The sequence below is a fragment of the Nerophis ophidion genome, linkage group LG16, assembly GCF_033978795.1.
Source record: "Nerophis ophidion isolate RoL-2023_Sa linkage group LG16, RoL_Noph_v1.0, whole genome shotgun sequence".
Classification (NCBI taxonomy): domain Eukaryota; kingdom Metazoa; phylum Chordata; class Actinopteri; order Syngnathiformes; family Syngnathidae; genus Nerophis; species Nerophis ophidion.
Window position 1 is genome coordinate 38,627,812 of NC_084626.1, and position 20,189 is coordinate 38,648,000.

At 44.0% G+C, this 20,189-nt stretch overlaps 1 protein-coding gene across 5 annotated transcripts in view; it reads right to left on the minus strand.

The window, feature by feature from the left end:
• dip2bb (disco-interacting protein 2 homolog Bb) overlaps positions 1–18,806 on the minus strand; it is a 146,700-nt gene extending 127,894 nt beyond the window's left edge. For all 5 annotated transcript variants that reach the window (XM_061875176.1, XM_061875173.1, XM_061875175.1 and 2 more), the window contains exon 1: positions 18,568–18,806. In XM_061875176.1, coding sequence (XP_061731160.1) covers positions 18,568–18,652 — 85 coding nt within the window. In that variant the 5' untranslated portion in view covers positions 18,653–18,806. The remainder of the gene's footprint in view (positions 1–18,567) is intronic.
• Between the last annotated feature and the right edge of the window lie 1,383 nt (positions 18,807–20,189).

Consider the following 20,189-nt stretch of genomic DNA (forward strand, 5'->3'; position numbering starts at 1 on the left):
GACGTTTATCATTATTCTTCTTCTTTGTACTTTGTAAACACTTTTAGTTTGTCAGCAACCAAAAGGAGGTCTGGTAACATGTAAGCTGTTTTGAAAAGATTTTACTAGAATTCCATTCATCCATTTCCTACCGTTTATTCCCTTATTATACCAAATATTATATTGCGAGAATCGAAGGAATCGACAATCACTTCTGAATCGAATTGTCACCCCAAGAATCGGATCAAACCGTAAGGTGGCCAATGATTCCCACCTCTAATTTTTAATAATAATTGCAATAATGATAAAAACTATAATAAAACTAATTCCCCAGAACAGACTGTTAGAAGTACATACTGCAGAAGAGGGATGCAGCTATCTATTATTTTAGTAATTAAGCAATCTATAATCAATCAATCAATCAATCAATGTTTATTTATATAGCCCCAAATCACAAATGTCTCAAAGGACTGCGCAAATCATTACGACTACAACATCCTCGGAAGAACCCGCAAAAGGGCAAGGAAAACTCACACCCAGTGGGCAGAGAGAATTCACATCCAGTGGGACGCCAGTGACAATGCTGACTATGAGAAACCTTGGAGAGGACCTCAGATGTGGGCAACCCCCCCTCTCTAGGGGACCGAAAGCAATGGATGTCGAGCGGGTCTAACATGATACTGTGAAAGTTCAATCCATAGTGGCTCCAACACAGCCGCGAGAGTTCAGTTCGCGAGAGTCCCGTCCACAGGAAACCATCTCAAGCGGATCAGCAGCGTAGAGATGTCCCCAACCGATACAGGCGAGCGGTCCATCCTGGGTCTCGACTCTGGACAGCCAGTACTTCATCCATGGTCATCGGACCGGACCCCCTCCACAAGGGAGGGGGGGACATAGGAGAAAGAAAAGAAGCGGCAGATCAACTGGTCTAAAAAGGAGGTCTATTTAAAGGCTAGAGTATACAGATGAGTTTTAAGGTGAGACTTAAATGCTTCTACTTAGGTAGCATCTCGAACTGTTACCGGGAGGGCATTCCAGAGTACTGGAGCCCGAACGGAAAACGCTCTATAGCCCGCAGACTTTTTTTGGGCTCTAGTAATCACTAATAAGCCAGAGTCTTTTGAACGCAGATTTCTTGCCGGGACATACGGTACAATACAATCGGCAAGATAGGCTGGAGCTAGACCGTGTAGTATTTTATACGTAAGTAGTAAAACCTTAAAGTCACATCTTAAGTGCACAGGAAGCCAGTGCAGGTGAGCCAGTACAGGCGTAATATGATCAAACTTTCTTGTTCTTGTCAAAAGTCTAGCAGCCGCATTTTGTACCAGCTGTAATCTTTTAATGCAAGACATGGGGAGACCCGAAAATAATACGTTACAGTAATCGAGACGAGACGTAACAAACGCATGGATAATGATCTCGGCGTTTTTAGTGGACAAAATGGAGCGAATTTTAGCGATATTACGGAGATGAAAGAAGGCCGTTTTAGTAACGCTTTTAATGTGTGACTCAAAGGAGAGAGTTGGGTGGAAGATAATACCCAGATTTTTTACAGAGTCACCTTGTTTTATTATTTGGTTGTCAAATGTTAAAGATGTATTATTAAATAGAGGTCGGTGTCTAGCAGGACCGATAATCAGCATTTCCGTTTTTTTGGCATTAAGTTGCAAAAAGTTAGCGGACATCCATTGTTTAATTTCATTAAGACACGCTTCCAACTGACTACAGTCCGGCGTGTTGGTCAGCTTTAGGGGCATGTAGAGTTGGGTGTCATCAGCATAACAGTGAAAGCTAATACCGTATTTGCGTATGACGTCACCCAGCGGCAGCATGTAGATGCTGAAGAGTACAGGGCCAAGGACCGAACCCTGGGGAACTCCACACGTTACCTTAACATAGTCCGAGGTCACACTGTTATGGGAGACGCGCTGCATCCTATCAGTAAGATAAAAGTTAAACCATGAGAGGGCTGAGTCTGACATACCAATTCGTGTTTTGATACGCTCTAATAAAATATTATGATCGACGGTATCGAAAGCAGCGCTAAGATCGAGGAGCAGCAACATAGATGACGCATCAGAGTCCATCGTTAGCAATAGATCATTAGTCAATTTTGCGAGGGCTGTCTCAGTCGAATGATTTGCCCTGAAACCGGATTGAAAGGTTTCACATAGATTGTTAAACGCCAAGTGTTCATTTAGCTGCTCTGCAACAATTTTTTCGAGGATTTTCGAAATAAAGGGAAGGTGAGACACCGGTCGGTAGTTTACCATGAGGTCAGGATCGAGGTTAGGTCTTTTAAGGAGAGGATGAATAACCGCTTTTTTGAATGCAAGGGGAACAGTGCCCGAGGAAAGTGATAAGTTTATAATATTTAGCACTGATGGACCTAATAATACAAAAAGCTCCTTAATAAGTTTCCCAGGAAGTGGGTCAAGTAAACATGTTGTTTGTTTTATTCCATTTACACGTTGTAACAATCCTTCTAATGTTATTTCATCAAAACGAGAGAAACTATTTTGGATATTTGCAGTATCCGCCGTATATACAATCGTATCTGTGTTACTATAACCCAGTTGTAGCTGGGACGCATTGTCTTTAATCTCCTTTCTAATAAGTTCAATTTTCTTATTAAAGAACTTCATAAAGTCATCTGCCGAATGGGTGGAGCTACTGGAAGGAGTCTCTTGTTGGGTTAGCAATGCTACTGTACTAAACAAAAATTTTGGATCGTTTTTATTAATGCGGATGAGATTTGAGTAATAATTAGTTTTAGCTAAGGTAAGCATGCGTTTATAAGTTATTAAACTATCACTCCATGCTTGATGGTGCACCTCAAGTTTAGTCGTGCGCCATTTGCGTTCCAGCTTTCTACATAATAATTTCTGAGCTCTAGTTTCTTCAGTAAACCATGGCGTACGCCTTTTTGGAGCCTTTTTTAACTTCAGCGGTGCTATACTATCAATGGTTTCGCGCAGGGCGTTGTTAAAGTTGTTAGTGAGGTTATCAATAGAGCCCACATACTTTGGGAACGGTGCCATTACCGAGGGCAGTAGGTCCGCAAGAGTCGTCGTTGTGGCAGCATTAATGTTGCGGCTGCTATAGCAGTTATTATTATTATTAGTTTGACGAACATGCGTCTGAACTTCGAATTTTATAAGGTAATGATCGGACAATACTTTAGTATATGGGAGTATCGTAACTTTGGAAACGGTGATACCTCTGACAAGCACTAGGTCTATCGTATTACCGCTGCGATGCGTCGGTTCATTTATTATTTGTGTAAGACCACAGCTATCAATTATAGTCTGGAGCGCCACGCACGGTGGGTCCAATGGGGTATTCATATGGATATTAAAGTCCCCCATTATATTTATATTATCGGCGTGCGTCAGTAGATCAGCAACAAACTGAGAATTCACTAATAAAGTCCGAATAGGGCCCTGGGGGGCGGTAGATAACGGCCAGGCACAGAGGCAGAGGTGTGGCAGACTTCATAGAAAGCACCTCAAACGATTTATATTTATTATTTAAGTTAGGACTAAAGTTAAAGTTTTCGTTGTATATTAGTGCGACACCCCCTCCCCTTTTGAGGTGACGGGCAATATGCGCATTCGTATAGTTAGGAGGGGATGCCTCATTTATCGCAAAAAAGTCGTCTGGTTTAAGCCAGGTTTCGCTAAGACCGATGACGTTAAGGTTGTTGTCTCTAATGACCTCATTGACTAATAACGTTTTGGGAGACAAAGATCTGATGTTTAGAAAGCCCATATTATAGGTAGTGGGCTGTTTTAAGGAGTTGATAAAATTATCCGTAGTAGCAATATTAATAATGTTGCGTTTATTATGCGCGGTGTACTTAAAATAATTACGACCATATCTAGGAATTGATATGACGGGAATTTTCAGATTGTCTACTTGGCGCTGCGATAAACTGAACGCATCAAAATTTGCCACCTCAGTAGAACGCATGTCTAACTCTGACGTAGTCATAGACACAGTAGAAAAAACATTTTGTGAGTTGTGTATTATTCTACGAAAATTGCTATGTGTACAGGGATCGTCCAGCCTGGCGCTGGCTAGTTCTAGCTTAACTGACTCCATACCCAGGCTAGCAGGCTCTGTAATTGCCTGTGACCGGGCTTGCTCTAGTGCAGTTAGTCAAATGTGGCTCAATGCGAAGTCTATGTTCCGAGACAAGAGGATAGCGCCTTCCTGGTTAGGGTGAAGGCCGTCTCTCCTCAGCAAGCCATGTTTGCCCTAGAAAGAGGGCCAATTATCAATAAACGTAAATCCCTGTTGTCTGCAGAAGCTATCCAGCCACTTGTTAAGAGAGACTAATCTGCTATATCTCTCATCATTGCCTCTCCCAGGCAGGGGGCCAGAGACAATTACTCGATGCCTGGACATCTTTCTGGCGAGATTACAAGCCCTGGCTATGTTTCTCTTTGTAATCTCTGATTGTCTCATCCTAACGTCATTGGAGCCAACGTGTATTACTATATTCGCATAACTAGTGGTGCGGTTAGCCTGCCGTACGTGTTTACTAGACCTGTTGCGAGTTAGCTCCCTAAGATTAGCTTCAATGTCAGGTGCTCTGCCCCCGGGAATACACTTGATTGTGGCTGGTTTGCTAAGCTTTATGTTTCGGGTGATGGAGTCCCCTATGACTAAAGTGCGGTGCCCGGTAGACTGGGGTGTTTGTTTAATTAATCAAGTAACTGGATAAACCAACCTTTATAGCCTCAATGTGTATTTTGGAAAAACGATTTTATGCTTGTCATAACTTTCATTCTTACTTACTAATAAATACCAAAATTAAAATAAATTTTAAAAATGTCCATTGTTAGCCACTACATTGATCATGGCACCCACTGGTGCGCAAACAATGTACAAGTATTTTAAGTTCCGGATTTTATAATTTCATACACTTATTAAAAATAAAAGAATATAAATAGAAGCTTTTTTCAAAAAAATGAACCTATTTCTTTGGTTAATCATTGAAGCCCTTCTGCAAATAGGTTTATAAATAAATAGATGGTCGCAAAGTTCAATTAAGGAACAGATGCCATCATGGCTGCACGTTTCCAAGCTGAGCAGCTTCAATAGTTGTGGTTCTGAGCTCCAAATTCCAGTCCGACTCAATCACAAAGTCTTTGATCCCCTCAATGGCTTTCTTTGTGTTCTTACTCAAAGACGTCATCCCCCCCCCCCCCCCCCCCCCACACACACACGCTTGCAACTGACAACCGTTTCTGTGAGGCATATTCTCCTCGACTTGTTGCTAAGGGAGTCCTAGCCCAAACAACAATGAGAAGATTGTTGCCACGAAAAAAGATATCCATGAGAGAAGCACGGATTCTAATGGAGCACCAGATGAACGCTCAGCCCGTCCTCGCAGGGCCGTCGCTGAGCAGCCGGCGAATGCATTTGACAATTGGGGAACATGTGGCGACACGGGGCAACGGACTGGTGAATGTTGTAAGCAAAGACGGAGACGTTGTCCTGGGAGGGCCCGCCGGGACAACCCCAGTCTAGGTGTCACCTTACTAATCCCAGCCCAATCATAAAAGCAGCTCCTCCCCATCCATCCGTATGTCTCAGTGGTGCTACAATGGTGCCAGGTATCAACCCGCACATGGAGAAAGTTGCAAAAGCCTACAACAAAAAAGAGGATGGTCATCCCCTCTTTGGAAGGAAGTGTTGGTTCTGATGCTGCAAAGCTGTGGTCAACCTTGACATCATGTTGATAGAAAGCATAGTCCAAGTCTCGTCTTATTAAGTGGACCATAGGGACAGCGTTTTCTGCTGTGGTTGTGTAATAAAAAAAAAAACTATTTGATTAGGGATGGGCAATCTGAACTACAAATGTACAAATCTGATATATATTGCAGCCTCTTGCGATAAAAATGTATAGTACATCACATTATATAATTTCTTATGTAAATGATATATTTGTCAAAACAGGTTACAAAGGCTTCTAATTTGGCTGCTGACATATGCCGTAAGATATTGACCATTTTCTGGTTGTATTTTTTTTCTTAAAACTTTCAGTTATCTACTTGATGATTTACTGTTAATATCTGGTTACTTCCTGTTGTAACATATTTCTATCTACAGCAATGTTACAATTAGGGCTGGGCGATATTGACTTTTATTAATATCACAATATTTTTATGCCATATCGCGATATACCATATATATATCTATATTTTTCCTTGGCCTTGAATGAACACTTGATGCATATAATCACACCGGTATGATGATTCTATGTGTCTACATTAAAAGATTCTTCTTCATACTGCATTAATATAGGCTACTTTTAAACTTTCATGCACAGAGGGAAATTACTACTAATTCAATTGACCAAAACTGTATCTATTAAATACTCTTCATTCTCTCGCGGGTGACTTTTTAAATGAAAGAACAAATTAGTACTGCTGCTACCTTTTGTAACACTTCTGCTGCATACTTTGCATATTGCTGTTGTCTGCTGAATATCTTCCCGCTTGAAGCCATTAATTGTTCTTCCTCCATTTGTGATCAGTTTCGTACCTTCTCTCTCTTGTCACTCAACTCGCGCCACTCCGCTCTGCTTGCGCCACCTGTCTCAGCTAAAGTTAGCCATGCTGCTACCTCTCTGCTCGGCAAGAGCGTATGACGCTACACGCGCGACAGTATGTGACGTATGTAAGAAGGCAGGCTTGTTTTACGTCTCTGTGAGAAGGAGAGACGAGAAGGAGTGATAAATGCCTGTAGTGTAATGCCCGCAGCTAAAAGCAATTGCGTGAGAACGTATACTCGAATATTACGATATAGTCATTTTTTATATCGCACAGAGATAAACCTGCGGTATATCGTACATATCGATATATCGCCCAGCACTAGTTACATTGTAATAAACACTTATTCTTCTGTTTTGGTTACTTTACATTAGTATTGGGCTATACTACAAATGTGGGTATTGATCCAATACCAAGTAGTTAAAGGGTCAGTATTTGTCATACCAATACTGATACCTACAATTTAATGATTCCATTATTAACACAATTATAGTCAGACAAAAGCACAGGATGGAGGTGTAACAATATCATTTTAATAGTTAAATTGTGTCCTACAGTTGGTTCTGATTCAAATTCTTTGATTTCTGGCCTTAAAAGTCCTACTGTGTCCAGGTACTTAGTTCCTGGGTTTGTAGACGATAACAAAAACAAAACATGATTTTGTGTATGGTAAAAAAAAATACCGTTGGAACTATGGTAATGTTGACTACATACACTCTAATCATTGGTATCTTTACAGTCGATATTTGTATTTATCCACCCACCTGTGAATACATTCATGAGTGCTTGATTGCTGTTAGGGGTTAGCATGGCTTATTGTATCCTCCTACGATGTTCATGTTTACGTATTCCTCGTCCTCCAGTAAGAATGATACAAACCCTGTTTCCATATGAGTTGGGAAATTGTGTTAGATGTAAATATAAACGGAATACAATGATTTGCAAATCCTTTTCAACCCATATTCAATTGAATGCACTACAAAGACAAGATATTTGATGTTCAAACTTATTAACTTAATTTTTTTTTGCAAATAATAATTAACTTACAATTTCGTGGCTACAACACGTGCCAAAGTAGTTGGGAAAAGGCATGTTCACCACTGTGTTACATCACCTTTTCTTTCAACAACATTCAATAAACGTTTGGGAACTGAGGAAATTAACTGTTGAAGCTTTGAAAGTGGAATTCTTTCCCATTCTTGTTTTATGTAGGGCTTCAGTCGTTCAACAGTCCGGGATCTCCGCTGTCGTATTTTAGGCCTCATAATGCTCCACACATTTTCGATGGGAGACAGGTCTGGACTGCAGGCGGGCCAGGAAAGTACCTGTACTCTTTTACTATGAAGCCACGCTGTTGTAACACGTGGCTTGGCATTGTCTTGCTGAAATAAGCAGGGGCGTCCATGATAATGTTGTTTGGATGACAATTTAGATAGATGGATTAGATAGTACTTTATTTATTCAGTCAGGAGAGTTCCTTCAGGAAAATAAATATTTTCAGCACAATCCCATTCAATATCAGACAAACATTACAGGGAGACAGAACAGGATCGCTGACGGGTCTGCCGGCTTCCAGCGCCCCTTACAAAAGAGATGAGATATATGTAAATAAGGGGGGGGGCAATGGGAGAAAAAAATAAAAGATTAAAATTAAATTTAAAAAAATCGGTCTTAGCCTGGGCCCTGGAGAGGGGGTGCAGACTGAGGCCAGGGGAAAAAAACAACTCATAGCCATAGTCCACATCCCTCTTACATGTGTGTAAGAGGGAAACATCAAACATCAAAGAACACAGAGGACATTAAAGACATTAAAGCAGCAGATACAACCAGAAACTTCTACATACAGCTATGAATAAAAAGTAAAAGACACATACACTGTGGTGGCCTCTGCGGTGTTCCACGCCATCGTCCGCTGGGGTGGAGGGAGCATGGCCAGAGACAGGAGCAGACCCAACAAAGAAACCAAGAGAGCCGACTCCACTCTCGGCCAGTGTCCAGTCCGAATGGACGAGCGAGGATACGTCCAAGGTGACTGAGGTGTCCGACACCTGCTTACCCAGCCAAGACACCGCAAAGCCTCTCCATCCCAGCGCTCAGTGCTAGCTCCGCAGCCCTGTCCCCTCATCCGCATCTCCTCCAGTCCCTCCAAACCGACTCCGGTGTGTCAGACACCCAGCAGCTGGTCTCCATGGCCAAAAGGCTCCCGGGAGGCAGATCCAGAAGTCCACAAAAAAGCACCACAGAGGTCACGAAAGTGCCACCCCTTGTTGCATATATGTTGCTCCAAACCTAATGTACCTTTCAGCATTAATGGTGGCTTCACAGATGTGTAAGTTACCCATGCCATGGGCACTAATACACCCCAATACCATCACAGATGCCGTCTTTTGAACTTTGCGCCTATAACAATCCGAATGGTTATTTTCCTCTTTGTTCTGGAGGACACCACGTCCTCTGTTTCCAAATATAATTTGAAATGTGGACTCATCAGACCACAGAACACTTTTCCACTTTGCATCAGTCCATCTTAGATGAGCTTGGGCCCAGCGAAGCCAGCGGCGTTTCATGGTGTTGTTGGTAAATGGGTTTGGCTTTGCATAGTAGACTTTTAACTTGCACTTACGGATATAGCTACCAACTGTAGTTACTGACAGTGGTTTTATGAAGTGTTCCTGAGCCCATGTGGTGATATCCTTTACACACTGATGTCGGTTTTGATGCAGTACCTCCTGAGGGATCAAAGGGCTGTATTATCATCGCTTACGTGCAGTGATCTTTCCAGATTCTCTAAACCTTTTGATGATTTTACAGACCGTAGAAGTCAAAATCCCTAAATTCCTTGCAATAGCACGTTGGGAAATGTTGTTCTAAAAATGTTTGACAATTTTCTTACAAAGTGGTGACACTTGCCCCATCCTTGATTGTGAATTACTTAGCATTTCATGGAAGCTGCTTTTATACCCAATCGTGGCACCCAACGGTTCTCAATTAGCCTGCACACCTGTGGGATGTTCCATATAAGTGTTTGATGAGCATTCCTCAACTTTATCAGTATTTATTGCCACCTTTCCCAACTTCTTTGTCACGTGTTGCTGGCATCAAATTCTAAAGTAAATGATTATTTGCAAAAAAAAAATTGTTATCAGTTTGAACATCAAATATGTTGTCTTTGTAGCATATTCAACTGAATATGGGTTGAAAATGATTTGCAAATCATTCTACTCCGTTTGTATTTACATCTAACACAATTTCCTAATTCATATGGAAACGGGGTTTGTACTTGTAAGAAACAGTTTATTTTCTGCCAAGGAGGCGAGAATTGCTGACTTAGTGGGTCAATGGAGGGACGTTAGTCGCTAGCAAGAATGCTACAGTGCGTTGAGGACCCGTTAGTACACTTGTCGCTGTCAAATTTGCGGGATACAGCTAGAATGTGTAATCAACATGGAACAAATGTATTAAAAACTCAATAGTTGGCCAAATTTATATCATTAATATCGTATATTGTTTTTGTTGCGCAAGTTTAAGAGGCTGTTCAAACTACAAGTATTTACAAAGAACAAGGAAGAAGAATCATGATAAACGCCTTGAACTTAATGAAAATTATATCCCATGCATCTCATTATGTGAATCATAACTGAATTAACGGCCAACTGCACTTTTTTTGAATTTTCCCTATTGTTCACAATCATCATGAGAGACAAGAACACACATGCCTTTTAAAGATGATAAAAAAAGGCGTGCAAGATGCGGTTAATGGGAGTCTCCGTTGTAGCCTTCAAAGCTCTCTAAAACAACTTCAAAACCCTCCATCAATGTTTTATATCCACACTGCAAGTCTATATATAATTTAATAACAGACATGTTCATAATAATATGTGATATTTTTGATATTTGGGTAATTTTGTGCAATATTTATTTATTTATTATTTATTTCGGTTCACATAGCAGCGCACTTTCGACTTCTGGCAAGAAACGCGAGGGTGTTCTAATCATGGCAGTCTTGGCAACAGACAACAATGGCGCCTGTTTTGGACAAATGAGGATTTACAACCTTATCTTTTTTAATCTGCCCATACGGACGATGAAGTGATGCTTATAGAAGCGATTAAAGAAGCGAGCACGAAGGAAGAGCGAAACGCTGGAGCAGACAAAAGCCGAAAGAGTAAGGTCGGTGTGACTTGACGCTGTAAATGTGGAACTCAGAGCCAAGTCTGTGTAGGTTACCATTCATCCAGGTCATGACACTTGATAATGATACTTAAGATGAAATGCAGATAAAATGCAGTTTATTTACCGTAATGAGAGTGAGGATTATTAATTTCGGAGTGTGGCTCCACATTGTGTATGAAGACACAGTTGGCTGCGACCTTTTTAGCCGGGGTACTGAAATACAATACAATACAATACAATATCAGTCGGAGAGGTCGGCCTTTCAGATTGGCTTTAACAGGCATTTATCGGCAATGGCGATCACATAAGTTTTGAAGAAAATCATCCAGTACTGATCGGTGACTGATCAATCCGCACAGCCCTAAAAATGTATAAACAATATAGACACAATACATCTTCATATTTATATTCTATATATATATATTACATATTGGAGTATGACATTAATGTGTCTTGTTGTTATGTTAGCATTTAAGATAGCCAACGATTAGCAGCAATATTTGCTAGCTAGTGACTAACGGCATTAGTCAGCGATTAGAGAGCTAGCTTTCTTCACCAGGAAATAAACAGTATCACCAGTCCATGAGTTTATTGAATTGAGGTTATCAATTACGGTTTTACGATTTGAAAGAGTAAAATTAACCGTCCAGAGTTTTATTGCAGTTTATCATTCCATCCATCCATCCATCATCTTCCGCTTATCCGAGGTCGGGTCGCGGGGGCAACAGCCTAAGCAGGGAAACCCAGACTTCCCTCTCCCCAGCCACTTCGTCTAGCTCTTCCCGGGGGATCCCGAGGCGTTCCCAGACCAGCCGGGAGACATAGTCTTCCCAACGTGTCCTGGGTCTTCCCCGTGGCCTCCTACCGGTTGGACGTGCCCTAAACACCTCCCTAGGGAGGCGTTCGGGTGGCATCCTGACCAGATGCCCGAACCACCTCATCTGGCTCCTCTCGATGTGAAGGAGCAGCGGCTTTACTTTGAGTCCCTCCGGGATGGCAGAGCTTCTCACCCTATCTCTAAGGGAGAGCCCCGCCACACGGCGGAGGAAACTCATTTCGGCCGCTTGTACCCGTGATCTTATCCTTTCGGTCATGACCCAAAGCTCATGACCATAGGTGAGATGGGAACGTAGATCGACCGGTAAATTGAGAGCTTTGCCTTCCGGCTCAGCTCCTTCTTCACCACAACGGATCAGTACAACGTCCACATTACTGAAGACGCCGCACGGATCCGCCTGTCGATCTCACAATCCACTCTTCCCTCACTCGTGAACAAGACTCCTATGTACTTGAACTCCTCCACTTAGGGCAGGGTCTCCTCCCCAACCCGGAGATGGCATTCCACCCTTTTCCGGGCGAGAACCATGGACTCGGACTTGGAGATGCTGATTCTCATTCCGGTCGCTTCACACTCGGCTGCGAACCGATCCAGCGAGAGCTGAAGATCCCGGTCAGATGAAGCCATCAGGACCACATCATCTGCAAAAAGCAGAGACCTAATCCTGCGGTTACCAAACCGGAACCCCTCAACGCCTTGACTGCGCCTAGAAATTCTGTCCATAAAAGTTATGAACAGAATCGGTGACAAAGGACAGCCTTGGCGGAGTCCAACCCTCACTGGAAATATGTTCGACTTACTGCCGGCAATGCGGACCAAGCTCTGGCACTGATCGTACAGGGAACGGACCGCCACAATAAGACAGTCCGATACCCCATACTCTCTGAGCACTCCCCACAGGACTTCCCGAGGGACACGGTCGAATGCCTTCTCCAAGTCCACAAAGCACATGTAGACTGGTTGGGCAAACTCCCATGCACCCTCAAGAGAGTATAGAGCTGGTCCACAGTTCCACGACCAGGACGAAAACCACACTGTTCCTCCTGGATCCGAGGTTCGACTATCCGGCGTAGCCTCCTCTCCAGTACACCTGAATAAACCTTACCGGGAAGGCTGAGGAGTGTGATCCCACGATAGTTGGAACACACCCTCCGGTCCCCCTTCTTAAAGAGAGGAACCACCACCCCGGTCTGCCAATCCAGAGGTACCGCTCCCGATGTCCACGCGATGCTGCAAAGTCTTGTCAACCAAGACAGCCCCACAGCATCCAGAGCCTTAAGGAACTCCGGGCGGATCTCGTCCACCCCTGGGGCCTTGCCACCGAGGAGCATTTTAACTACCTCAGCGACCTCAGCCCCAGAAATAGGAGAGTCCACCACAGATTCCCCAGGCACTGCTTCCTCATAGGAAGACGTGTTGGTGGGATTGAGGAGGTCTTCGAAGTATTCCTTCCACCTATCCACAACATCCGCAGTTGAGGTCAGCAGAACACCATCCGCACCATACACGGTGTTGATAGTGCACTGCTTCCCCTTCCTGAGGCGGCGGACGGTGGTCCAGAATCGCTTCGAAGCCGTCCGGAAGTCGTTTTCCATGGCTTCCCCAAACTCCTCCCATGTCCGAGTCTTTGCCTCCGCGACCGCTGAAGCTGCACACCGCTTGGCCTGTCGGTACCTGTCCACTGCCTCCGGAGTCCTATGAGCCAAAAGGACCCGATAGGACTCCTTCTTCAGCTTGACGGCAACCCTCACCGCTGGTGTCCACCAAGGGGTTTTAGGATTGCTGCCCCGACAGGCACCAACTACCTTGCGGCCACAGCTCCGATCTGCCGCCTCGACAATAGAGGTGCGGAACATGGTCCACTCGGACTCAATGTCCAGCACTTCCCTCGTGACATGTTCAAAGTTCTTCCGGAGGTGGGAATTTAAACTTTGTCTGACAGGAGACTCTGCCAGACGTTCCCAGCAGACCCTCACAATGCGTTTGGGCCTCCCAGGTCTGTCCGGCATCCTCCCCCACCATCCCAGCCAACTCACCACCAGGTGGTGGTCGGTAGAAAGCTCCGCCCCTCTCTTCACCCGAGTGTCCAAAACATGAGGCCGCAAATCCGATGACACAACTACAAAGTCGATCATGGAACTGCGGCCTAGGGTGTCCTGGTGCCAAGTGCACATATGGACACCCTTATGTTTGAACACGGTGTTTGTTATGGACAAACCGTGACGAGCACAAAAGTCCAATAACAAAACACCACTCGGGTTCAGATCCGGGCGGCCATTCTTCCCAATCACGCCTCTCCAGGTTTCACTGTCGTTGCCAACGTGAGCGTTGAAGTCTCCCAGTAGGACAAGGGAATCACCCGGGGGAGCACTTTCCAGTACTCCCTCGAGTGTTCCCAAAAAGGGTGGGTACTCTGAACTGCTGTTTGGTGCATAAGCACAAACAACAGTCAGGACCCGTCCCCCCACCCGAAGGCGGAGGGAGGCTACCCTTTCGTCCACCGGGTTGAACTCCAACGTACAGGCTTTGAGCCGGGGGGAAACGAGAATTGCCACCCCAGCCCGTCGCCTCTCACTGCCGGCAACGCCAGAGTGGAAGAGGGTCCAATCCCTCTCGAGAGAAGTGGTTCCAGAGCCCTTGCTGTGCATCGAAGTGAGTCCGACTATATCCAGCCGGAATTTCTCGACTTCGCGCACTAGCTCAGGCTCTTTCCCCCCCAGTGACGTGACGTTCCACGTCCCAAAAGCTAGCTTCTGTAGCCGAGGATCGGACCGCCAAGTGCCCTGCCTTCGGCTGCCGCCCAGCACACATTGCACCCGACCTCTATGGCCCCTGCTATGGGTGGTGAGCCCATTGGAGGGGTGACCCACGTTGCCTCTTCGGGCTGTGCCCGGCCGGGCCCCATGGGAACAGGCCCGGCCACCAGTTTATCATTAATACTGGTAATTGTTACATCCCTACTGCATACTAATGAATCTAGTTTTTTTTTAGCTGTTACAGTCCACTTGAATTAGGGAGAAGTGGCTCCAGCACTCCCACGACCCCGTAAGGCAAATGGTAAATGATGGATGGATGGAGGAAAAACACCCTAGTTAGGTGAGCCCAGCCCATTATAAACGCTCAGAGTTTGGTTTAAAGGAAAGTTTTGCCATACATCCTAAAATACATCATGGAGTTTCACCAACTATCTGCCAGTCAGATACAGACAGAGCTGTAAGTTTTATTTTTAAGCAATATGGTAACCATAAGCATAGTGTTGCTGTTAAAATATTAGCACTGTGGCTATCATAGCTATGCTAGTGTTGCAAACGTTATTGTGCTCCTTTCAGGGATGCACGATACCAATAACTTCCTGCCTCTAAAGACTTTTTTTTTCATCAAATGTGGTTTGTGTTTACAGCATGTCATAGCTAAGAGAAAAGAAGTGTAGGATTTGCTCACTCGTTTAAAAAAAAAAAAAAATCTGATTTTTTTGGTATGATGTCCTCATGTCAGCCTAATAAATCACCAGTGCTATATTTATCATGCATCCACAGTAACGCTTCTTGGAGACAGAGATTCTGTCGGGGAGGGATGTAAACAAACACAGGTCATTAGCATTGAAGCTAGAGGCATAGAAAACTAAAAGCACGTTTAAACCGTTTAAATTCCAGCTTGAAGGTTACATTCTTCACACACTTGAAAATTGTTTAAAACATACAAAAATATCATACCTAGAAATTGCAGCTGTGTCTAACATGTTGGCCAGTGAGTATAATTACTCACCATTATTAAGTGTAATATTACAAATATATATGGTACATTAGGTCCGAAAAAAAAACACAGGGGCTATTTCATCCCTACAAGCCTGTTTCACAGATTTCTCTGCTCTTCAAGGGATTTTATTGAGCAGAGAAACCTGCGAAACAGGCTTGTAGGGATGAAATAGCCTCTTGTGTTTTTCCTGACCTATTGTATACCGCTCTACCCCAGTATCAAGCACTGTATAATGGAAAAACCACAGAAACCTCAACTAATATTATGTATACTGTATTGTATTATATTATATATATATATATATATCCATCCATTTTCTACCGTTTATTCCCTTCTGGGGTCACGGGGGGCGCTGGTACCTATCTCAGCTACAATCGGGCGGAAGGCGGGGTACACCCTGGACAAGTCGCCACCTAATAGCAGGGCCAACACAGATAGACAGACAACATTCACACTCACATTCACACACTAGGGCCAATTTAGTGTTGCCAATCAACCTATCCCCAAGTGTATGTCTTTGGAAGTGGGAGGAAGCCGGAGTACCCGGAGGGAACCCACGAAGAGCTAGACGAAGTGGCAGGCGAGAGGGAAGTCTGGGCTTCCCCGCTTAGGCTGTTGCCCCCGCGACCCGACCTCGAATAAGCGGAAGAAGATGGATGGATGGGATGGATAAATCATTTTTTTATCAGGGGTAGGGAACCTATGGCTCGCGAGCCAGATGTGGCTCTTTTGATGACTGCATCTGGCTCTCGGATAAATCTGAGCAGACATTGCTTAACACGATAAATAATGAATAATTCCACTTGTAATCACAGTGTTAAAAATAATGTTCAAAATATAAAACATTGTCATGCATTTTTGTGTTCAAAAAGTTGGTAAGAAGTAATTTATTTATTATTGGTTAGTGTGGGGCTTGGTGGTTCTTCAGATCACCAAGCCCTCGCAAAAATGACTAATGATCTATTTGATTATCGGTCCTGCTAGACACCGAACTCTATTTAATAATACAACTCTAACATTGCACAACCAAACAATTAAACAAGGCGACACGGTAAAGAATCTGGGTATTATCTTCGACCCAACTCTCTCCTTTGAGGCACACATTAAAAGCGTTACTAAAACGGCCTTCTTTCATCTCCGTAATATCGCTAAAATTCGCTCCATTCTGTCCACTAAAGACGCTGAGATCATTATCCATGCGTTTGTTACGTCTCGCCTCGACTACTGTAACGTATTATTTTCGGGTCTCCCCATGTCTAGCATTAAAAGATTACAGTTGGTACAAAATGCGGCTGCTAGACTTTTGACAAGAACAAGAAAGTTTGATCACATTACGCCTGTACTGGCTCACCTGCACTGGCTTCCTGTGCACTTAAGATGTGACTTTAAGGTTTTACTACTTACGTATAAAATACTACACGGTCTAGCTCCATCCTATCTTGCCGATTGTATTGTACCATATGTCCCGGCAAGAAATCTGCGTTCAAAGGACTCCGGCTTGTTAGTGATTCCCAAAGCCCAAAAAAAGTCTGCGGGCTATAGAGCGTTTTCCGTTCGGGCTCCAGTACTCTGGAATGCCCTCCCGGTAACAGTTCGAGATGCCACCTCAGTAGAAGCATTTAAGTCTCACCTTAAAACTCATTTGTATACTGTAGCCTTTAAATAGACTCCCTTTTTAGACCAGTTGATCTGCTGTTTCTTTTCTTTTTCTTCTATGTCCCACTCTCCCCTGTGGAAGGGGTCCGGTCCGATCCGGTGGCCATGTACTGCTTGCCTGTGTATCGGCTGGGGACATCTCTGCGCTGCTGATCCACCTCGACATCTCTGCGCTGCTGAGCCGCCTCCGCTTGGGATGGTTTCCTGCTGGCTCCGCTGTGAACGGGACTCTCGCTGCTGAGTTGGACCCGCTTTGGACTGGACTCTCGCGACTGTGTTGGATCCATTGTGGATTGAACCTTCACAGTATCATGTTAGACCCGCTCGACATCCATTTCTTTCCTCCTCTCTAAGGTTCTCATAATCATTATTGTCACAGACGTCCCACTGGATCATTATTGTCACCGATGTCCCACTGGGTGTGAGTTTTCCTTGCCCTTATGTGGGCCTACCGAGGATGTCGTGGTGGTTTGTGCAGCCCTTTGAGACACTAGTGATTTAGGGCTATATAAGTAAACATTGATTGATTGATTGATTGAAGCACTGACATGAGAGCCTGTTTCAGGGTTACAATATTGTTTTATTTTTCAATAAGTCTCTCAGTTGCTTTCCAGCAATTGTCTTTTTCTCTTTCGTTCTCGCTCGCGCTCTGGTTTCTAGCCCCAAACCCGTCTCTCTTCCTGGCCGCTGATTAGAACATAGCGACAGGTGATCAGATAAAAACGCCCAGATGGGCCTTCTACGCACCTGTCGCTGATTTCGAGGCCAGTACTGGCAACACCCCGCTTCGCTGCAGGCCCGCAGGCCACGCCCCCTCCACAGTTAGCTTCAGAATAACAATGTTATTACAAAGAATAAGAGACCTCTCTAGAAATGTTGGTCTTTCTTAAAAATGCACGCGTTTTGTTGTGTTCAGTGTTAAAAAAAAAAATTATGTGGCTCTTACGGACATACATTTTAAAATATTTGGCTTCTTGGCTCTCTCAGTCAACGTCTCTGCAGTCCAGACAAGCGAATACTGTCAGGATTAAGTGTTTCACTGCTCTACTTTCACATATTACTAAATGAGTATATGTATCTGGATGTTGTTTATTATGTGCCTATTAAGTGAGAGTGAGCCACAATTCTTCCTGCAGCATATGAGCAAGTAGGCCCCACTGTGAGGGCTCTCCATGCCAAACATGACATTACTCATCCAGCCTCAGGCACCTGAGAGCTGCACAGCACCAATCAGACTGCTGCACTGTGATTCACTCACTTGCATAACAGCCACCACCATATTCCATTGTGTTTGTTTTTTGTTTTAGGACTGTAGCACTCCCACAACAAGTAAGCCTCCTGTCTCTCAGGCAATGGAGATGCATGCAGCAGCAGCAGCGGCAGCATGAGTGAAGAAGATGCAGGACTTGACCCATTTTCCTCTGACTGGCTGCTGGCAGCTCAAATCAACGTGCAAAATAAGAACATATTCATCGAAAAAGGCTTTAAAAGGGGGTCAGTGGGTGTTTTGTTGCGGGTTCACGTCCAAAAAAAAAAGAAGAACAACACGACACCTGCACCGTTGGAGTTCGTCCAGCACTTTAAAAGAAAAAGTCTTACCTTCGGACAGCTCCAGGTCCAACTCCGCCAGCTGGTCCCTGACCTCTTTAGGCAGAGCCGACAAATCGACGCCTCGGTCGGCCATGGCGGGGAGCGCGGGCAGCCTGCTGCTGGGTGTTCGCGATATCTCTGCCGGCGCAGGCGACGGTCCCGCATGAAGGTGGCGAGAAGGAGTCAAGAGGCGGCGGCTGCGGCGTTTACTCCATCCCGGAGACTCCCAGCAGCAGCGGCAGCAGCGGCAGCAGCGGCAGCAGGCACGACCATGACTGACTGACTGACTGACTCCACCGGGAGCACAACCTCCAAGCGGGCGTCACGTGACCAATAGAAAGTAGCGGCGCAGCGTTGACGCGACCCCTGGTGGTGAGTTTGTGTGTCGACAGGAAGAACAACTCAGCTGAAGCTGGGCGATTATGGAGACAGAACCCTGACATTAATAGTGGGAATTGAAAATAAAATTTGGCATTGTAATTACGATTTTTGGCATTGTAATTTCAATTTTTAGCAGCAAAAATAAAATTTGGCATTGTAATAAAAGTTGTATTGACACTGAAAAAAAAAGTATTGGCATTGAATAATGTCGTTTTCAATATCAGTCTTTAGAATTCTTCTTCATGTCCATCATTTTTCAGTGTGTGTGTTTTTTAATTAAAATGCCAAATTTTATTTTCAATGCCAACTATTAATGTCAGGGTTCTGTCTCCATAGGCGATAGTGCAAATTCTGTTATCAAATCAATACCACAATTATTACAAAATACAAGTTAAAAAAAACAAAACATGAATTAATTGATTTAAACTATTATACAAACATCGGGTCTTTCATTTGACCTGACTCTGTCTTTGATTGAAACTTTTATTAGTTTAGTACGTATTCCGTACAATTGACCACTAAATGGTAACACCCGAATAAGTTTTTCAACTTGTTTAAGTCAATTCATGGTCTCAAAGTGTTAACATGTGCTAAATGTTTCCTTACCATTATTGCCATGTTGTCTATTACCATTGTTGGTATGTTCATTCTTCCTAAATTGTTGATACAAATTATTTCGAAATGTCTGATAATGGCTTTTTTGCCGATATTCCGATATTGTCCAACTCTTAATTACCGATACCAATACCAACTGATACCGATATATACCTTCCATCCATCCACCCATCCATTACTACCGCTTGTCCCTTTTGGGGTCGCTGGAGAGCCTATCTCAGCTGCATTCGGTCGGAAGGCGGAGTACACCCTGGACAAGCAGGGCCAACACAGATAGACAGACAACATTCACACTCACATTCACACACTAGGGCCAATTTAGTGTTGTCAATCAACCTATCCCCAGGTGCATGTTTTTTTGCGACAATCTATTTATTTATCAACCTACTTGCAGAAGGGCTTCAATGATTAATCAAATAAATAGGTTCATTTGATTTGAAAAAATCTTCTATATATACCGTATTTCCTTGAATTGCTGCCGGGGCGCTAATTAATTTAAAACCTCTTCTCACTCCTGCGCTTACCAAAGGCATGCGGTAAAAGTAAGCATGCGCTAATTATTTTTAAAACCTCTTCTCACTCCGGCACTTACCAAAGGCATGCAGTAAACATTTGAGTGTGATGTAAGCTTGGAC